This window comes from Pavona decussata, unplaced genomic scaffold (genome assembly GCF_977016875.1).
Source record: "Pavona decussata unplaced genomic scaffold, jaPavDecu1.1 SCAFFOLD_98, whole genome shotgun sequence".
NCBI classification, from domain to species: Eukaryota; Metazoa; Cnidaria; class Anthozoa; order Scleractinia; family Agariciidae; genus Pavona; species Pavona decussata.
The window spans coordinates 3,392,501-3,399,877 of NW_028145514.1; the positions used below are offsets into that span (position 1 = coordinate 3,392,501).

General features: G+C 37.7%; 1 protein-coding gene across 1 annotated transcript; it reads right to left on the bottom strand.

Annotated features, from left to right (window-relative positions):
• Nucleotides 1-3,394: 3,394 nt before the first annotated feature.
• LOC146472722 (adrenocorticotropic hormone receptor-like) lies at nucleotides 3,395-4,451 on the bottom strand. Its single transcript, XM_085119241.1, has one exon. It carries the CDS (start codon nucleotides 4,449-4,451, stop codon nucleotides 3,555-3,557), a length of 897 nt encoding a protein of 298 aa, XP_084975367.1. The 3' UTR covers nucleotides 3,395-3,554.
• Nucleotides 4,452-7,377: the final 2,926 nt, after the last annotated feature.

Consider the following 7,377-nt stretch of genomic DNA (forward strand, 5'->3'; position numbering starts at 1 on the left):
GACGGCTCTTAACAGCAACCTTGGTTGTCTTTTATGTGTTCAGTACAAAAAAGCGTTATTAATAGTTTGGTGATCTTGCGAGGTCCTTTATACTTCTTAAAAGTGCTCTGCCGCTTTTCTCCCTGACTCACGAAAACTACGTATATCGCAGTATATCTGTTGCGTGCGGACGACATATATTGAGTTCAACATGACCATATTTGGGCAGTGTCACAATGTGTTGAATAATAAATGTTATTAGATGTTTCATCGCGAAATAATTTCGCTGTATATTTTTACGAGTTGTGCTGTATCTGGACGAGCCCAAAAAAGTTTAAAAATTGTAAATCTATTTTACTACTCAAGTCGTAAATAAAAATCGCAAGTGTCCACTTTCTATCAAATCGCGAAATTTCGGGGAATAGTTAATTAATTTCTTGTTAGTTCACAAAATCTGACTAGAAATCAGCTGTGCTTTTGTACAAAGCAAAGAATCAGATTTTTGACTGTCAGCGATAAAAGTATAGTATGACCACCATTCCTAGCTACGTTCAATTAAACAATATCCTGCGGAATTGCCCGGAATATCGCCTGATGCATATAGACGACGACACCTTTAGCCGAGTTGGCTAAAATCAGAGGACGCACGAAACTGCATATAGTTTAACAATTATCGTACAAATCGTGCGGAATATCACCTGATATATACTTAGCTGACGTGGTCACAGGCCGAGTTGGCTAAACTCAGGGGATAGTCCGCAAGATTGAGCACGGTAATTGTTACACTATATGCAGTATAATAACATCAGGATATCTATTAACTACGGACATAAATATTGTGTGTATCTTGACCAGGGCAGTTTTACAATGTTTTGAATAATAAAAGTTATTATTAAAAACTGGATTTAATTGTATATCACTCAAATTGGCCCTTGTTGACCAACTTGGACACTTTAAAGAAAGCTTGGACAGTTTCCATGTATCATTCACCACATGCAACTAATTTTGGTCATCAGCCGTCGCACGAGAATAGAATATTATGCAAATAAATTTAGTACACTTATACCCATAAAGCCATAAGGTCTCATCGTTCACGGTTTATGCTTTTTAGGTGTCAACGTTTATGCAATCGAGTGTATACAAGATGCTGGTGCACTAGTGAGGACAGCCGCGAAATTAAAGCACATACGCAAGCCTTGATCCATCAGTAGTTTTGTCTCCATTCCTCCTCAACTCGGATACGCTTTCAAGATGGTAGACGAGGTGGGCTGTTTGATGATTTTGCTATTTGTTGTTCTTTTACGCCGGAGGAGACGAAAAAGGAGACGTCATACTAAACCTAGGGGATTTTGGGTGCGAGAAATCTTTCTTTCTTCGTCAAAGGACTGGTGAATTTCACAATCTTCGCTTGTTCGTGAATTTTGACTTGGACCCGGATATTTCCCTCTTCTGTCTCAGTTATTTGTGATTTCAAATGTAAATATAACGTAGGTTCAGCAAGCATTTAAAAATTTAAAGTTATGAAGCATCACCAGAACGAGAAAGCTTATATCGAAACAACCAATGTCAGAAAAAATGATCCAATGATGACTTGCCTGTTGCAAAACAAACTTCTTTGGCCACATCTCCCTATACTCGTTCTTTTTTGTGCTTGTTCTTGAAATTTTTTTAACGATTTATCGTAAGGAACAGGAAACTTTTTGACCGATTCGGCTAACTTCTCATATATAGCAACATTTTCCGCCATGTTGTTTTCCGAGGGAGAAGTCTAGGACAAAGTATTCTTTGATTGGCTCTCTGGGAAAAACATTAACATAAGCGTGAGCACAAACACAAGAAGAACAGAAGATTTTGATATTCTTATGTTTGTGCTTGAGATTTATGTCGCGGCTGAGCTAACTAGCGCACAAGCATCTTTATGTTTGTGCTTGTGTGACGGTCGCCAGTGTCAGGACCGAGCTTTAGAACACTTGTACAACATGCGCTCTCTTTTTAACACGAGTTAATCATCGTAGGAAATCTTCCAGAATTACTAAGAAATAAACGCATTAGTAAAGTGTGCAGCATGTATATTGGAGTAGGTTTTGGAAGGACAAGCTTTTCAAAGCCTCGAAGATTGTGACTACAATCTTCGTGGCTTTGAAAAGCTTGTCCTTCCAAAACCTACTTCAACTGATACACATGCTGCACTCTTTCTTATACACTGCTGCAAAGCGCTGGAATAATCTGCCGGATTCGATAAGAACATCTGATTTGCTTTTAACTCTGAAGACGAACTTGATTCGGACGACATTGTCATCCTTTAAGACTACCGTAACTGCTTTCTTTGTCAAGAATAATTCACTAAATTTTTGTTTTTATTTTCCTTAGCTCTTTATTTTTAGTTGCAGTTGCCGCTATCTCATATCACAAATTAGTTACCTGATTTTCTTGACAAATACACACAAAGTATAATAATAACTGTTCATCTGCACTAAAATGAGCCTTTGCAGTTGCTATCTCATATCACAAATTAGTGGTTACCTTATTTTTTTTAACAAATATATACATAGTAGATAAGTGCACATTTGCACCCTTAAACGAGCCTTGGCAAATTAGTTTTATGAATTTTTATTAGCTACTACGTGTATAGTATAATAAGTACATAATTGCATTTAAACGGGCCTTTGCTCATATGCAATATGTGATTAACTTACTTACTTACTCAGTACTTATGCCAAGCCGCCAAAATTGACTTATTTACAACCTTCTATTGTTTCAATATTTATGATGATTTTCTCTCGGTTTTTTACAAGAGCTCTAGCGGCCAGCGTGTGAATATGTTATCTAGGTAACATCCTCTTTTTGACACTGTTAAGGTGGCTCACAACGATTTCCAGCACTTCCATTTCCACAAATCTTTATCAGTGGATACTACTATAACGGTATCAAACAAATGCCTTAACATCGGTGAACACTGAAGTCATTTTTTATAGGTTATCAAAGCAACACAATGATAACCTGTTAAAACAAATCTATATTTGGATACAAATATAACTAAAAATGAACTCGGTCACCCTTTGACTTGAATTTCACTTTGGAATAATATATTTTTATTTTTATGATATTGCATGCCAAGACGGAACTTTTGAAGGGTTCGAGGCCATCATTTTTTAATATTAATGATGATTCCCCCCCCCCCCCCCCCTTCCGCCCCCGACGATACAGGAGCTCTAGCGGTGTCACCAGTATAAAATATTATTCACACCCTCGTCTTCTTTCTGGCATGATCTCGAAACCGTTAACTTAAAAGGTTTGAGATTCTTCTGCCAAAATTAAATTTAAAAGCGTTATTAAAAGAATACTAATCATAATACAACAAATTTTAGACAAAAAAAAGGATCACCACCTTTGGAAAGTAATAAATTTAGACGCGTATTGTCAGCCCATGACCCGTTACCGATTTCATATGAGCGGCTTCTTTTCTTCTTTTCACTAGAAAAATTGAAAATCGCCTCCTTTGAACAAAATAATAGGAAATTAATTAAAGGAAATGAAAAATTCAGCACACAAAGAAATGTTTTGGGGTATATCTCTTAACTGCAACAAGGAAAGATATTTTGCATTATGTTGATGACAGCGTGTCGAATGTATCTCATCTTCCAGCAGTAAATCAAAGGATTTAGAGACGAATTTAGAAACACCATCGTGAAGGTGTAATAAAATATATGGCGGAGGGTGGTGTTAGGTCCAGAGATAATTAAAGCAATCACAAAGCATACAAAAGGCAAATAACAAAGCAAAAACACCAGGTAAACATAAAATGTACCAACCGCCAACTTTACAAGCCTTGCAACATTCGCCATCATTTCTCGATTCTGTCCAAGTTCGCCTTGCTGCACTTGTAGGGATTGAATTTGATTTCTGTGGCGTCGAACAGTTGAATAGATCTTGCAGTAAAGTATTGTGATGAATACAAGACACATAATTGCAATGGAGCTAAAAATAATTTGCATGTCGTGTGCCGGGATCCACTGAGTAATAGACGAAAGAAATGAGCTGAACATCATTATTAAGATCACCACAGCAACAACACGCTTGTGAGTGACAAACTCCTGATATCTGAGGTGAAGATGAATGGCCAAGAATCTGTCAACAGTTAGAGCTATCACACAAAAGAAGGAAAACCAGGCTAAAAAATAACCGATGATTAAAAAGGCGATATCCGTTTTCCTGAGAGTTGTATTATTTTCAGGGTATTGTTCCAAACCAATGACAAGATATGCGATGTATAAAGGATGAACCAGTAATCCAACACTAAGATCCGAAACAGCGAGACTCTCGAGCAATGTTCTCAAAGGCTTTGGTAACGATGAAGTTTTTCTTATGGCGTGGATTGTGATACTGTTCAACATGATGGCGGTAAAACATAAGAAAGCGTTGAAAATGATATTAACAATGTACGTGGAAGATAATTCTTCTGCGTCGCTCATTATATAGACCGTTCTAACACAACAGTGACACTTACAATGACAATGAAAAACACAGAAAGGTGACCATAACCACGATTCGTTTCAAGAAGCGCAGGTGGTTGAATGATTGATGATGTTTTAAAAATTTCGGTTGGCCAAACATGAGATTCGCCAAGTTCCTTGGTTTCTCTTCACCGTTCACCTCTTCTTTGCTAAATCTGTAGCGAACGAAATACGGTTCCTTTACTCTGTGCCCGGTTTTGAATAAAGCAGTTGGTTGTCTTGTGTGTCATAAGAAGCTGACAAAATTTTAGAGCTGATTTGACATTTTCTCTATCTTTAATGAAGAGGAGACACCAGGCCTCAAAATATCGTTAAAGCTCGCCCAGTAAGGTGGCAGCGATATTTTGTAAATGATAATACAGACCACGGACGCACTTAGAGTTTCATTTTCCGTTTGTGTGTGCTTTTTTTTTTTTGTCATTTATTGCGACTAATGTGTAAAAGAGCACTTACAACTGAGAGCTTATGTGACATTTCTTTGTCTTTAATATAGATAATTAAGACACCAGGCAGGGATATTTTGTTGTAAAAGAAAGGCTAAAATATGGCGCAGTTAGCACCAATTAGAGAGAGGAGTCACGTCATGCTGATACCGTTTCGGTCGTTTGAAAAAAATAAGCCCAATGTCAAATCTCAATCCGTTTGCTGGGACCCTTAAGTTTTTTCGAGTTTCAAGGAATTGCTGGTCTCTCGAGCGTGGCGGTTTTTGTCAAAGTTTGAATTTAGCGCAAATTTCTTGCCGTATTTATTAAGAATCAACAAACACCATAGTTAAAGTTTAATTTAGGAAAGTAGCTTTTATGTCATATTGAATGTTAATGTGGACACTGCCAAGCCGTTTGATCAATGAAATAAAAATGGGTTAACTTGCTACTGTAGTTTTTGAAACTGACGAGACGGTGTTTTTAAAGTAAACCAACGCAGCTGTAGGTAGGTTTAATGTTTGTGCAATTTGAATTTACTGTGTAGCAATTAAATATGCTGATATATCCCAAAAAGAAAACAAACAATTTATGATAAAACAAGAAATAAAATGCTAATAACAAAAAAAAAAAATGTATGAATGGTAGCCACAGAATGAATAAAAAGATATAGAACTTTAAAATACTGTTGTAATTGTCTGTTTTAGTGTGCGCCTCTCGTTATTTTGATAACTGTGTGAAAAGTACTAAACCTGAATTCGGTCCGAATGATCAATTATTAGTTGGATTGTTTAAAATTTAGTCCACCATGTATTTGAACAAGTTACTGCGTGCCAAGCTTGTTGAAATTCGTTTCATATGAGAGGAACGGAAAAAACAAACTCATGCCATTCGCTATACATGTGGAACAGACTAATTAAGGAAATCTTCCTGATGGTTTCCGAAGATTTCCGTTCCTGTCAATTATTTTACAGCGTAAAGATGTCCTATGAACCTAGTTTAATGGCCTTAGTTCCCACGAGTCTCCTGTAACTCAGTGGTAGAGCATCCGAACTGGTAATCGGAAGGTCTTAGGTTCGACTCCTGATAGGAGAACTCAGATCCGAGTATGCCTGTCTCACTTACTGAATAATACATCATTCTCAAGATGTAAAGATATTTAAAAAACTCAGCTAAACAACGCTTTGCAGAGTCGCCTTTACAGCGCTGAATAATCTAGTATAAAGCTTCCTTTTTAAACTTAGAAAAAAGTGAACTGCGTGTATCACAGGTACAATATTCTAACAAATTTCGTTCATCTCGAGCCAGGGATGTTTACCATCTGTTGTCTCTGGGCTGAATATTACTTTGTATGCCCTAACAAGTTCCCTGGGTCTGTTATCGATCACTGCTACGAGTTCAAGTAAAGGGCAGACCCTGAGGCAGTATTATGTCTAAAAGCTCGTTTTTAGGTTTTACTTTTGGTTTTGAAGTTAAAGTAACAAAATGAACGTTTCCAACGCTGACACGAATTCATGTTGCGCTTTCAGCTTCCGGCGGACTAAGGGTCTGTTTGTAAGAAGAGAGGGTAGCCTTAGCGCTAGGGTTACCCAAGGCTAGCACTCTTACATTTCTCCTTGTTTTTGCGCGTAACGCGTTTACAGAGCAGATAGGGTTACCCTGGCGCCAGGGTTACTTGTGTAATCCCGGGATATATTTATTATTTATTTTCTTAATTAAGGGTTACCCTCCCTCCTTGTACAAAGGCCCTACGTCAGCCCGCTCTGTCTTCTCCAAGAGAAGCGCTAGTTACATAGGCTTCCTGAGTCACCGCCGAAGGCATACGAACGACGCGCACAATTTTCTCAGCTCAACCGGTCGAGCTTGCATGACCTGCTAATTGCGAGTCACCTCAACCTGTGCAAACCGACTGAATTAACTAAACTATAATGTTCTTAACATGAATGGATGAATTGCTGTGCTTGTTTTTTGTGCTGTGGCAGATAAGATGCTTTTAGTACATTCAGCCGTTAACTTTCGGATTGATAATTCAAGTTTCAAGCCGTGTTTACACGTGAAGAGGTTTGCGCACTGCACTCTTGAGTATGACACAAGTGTCCAGAGTTTAAGTCCACCATTTTTGCGTTTCTTCTGTTAGTGAAAGGTCTAGTTTTGTTCCGGGCGCACCTATAACAACAAATGGTATCATGAAATTATTCAAAATTTCAGTGTACACCTTATGATTTTCTTCATTTTGCATAGATTGGGATAATTTATAATTTAAAATGGCGGCTGGGTTTCTGTTGGCGGATAGGACATGTAAAAAGTGTAATTTATATAGTAATTTGTCCATTTTACAGCTGATTTTAAGAGGAAAGGAACACCAAGGTAATGCAGTTATTTGACTGAGTTTATTAAACTGTTTGTCTCTTCGCCTAAAGCAGATGTTACGGAAGTCTTGGATGCCATCAGCAATTTAAACA

What these genes read in the sequence shown, in the direction of transcription:
- LOC146472722 (XM_085119241.1), bottom strand. Translation starts at nt 4,451, where the DNA reads ATGAGCGACGCAGAAGAATTATCTTCCACGTACATTGTTAATATCATT.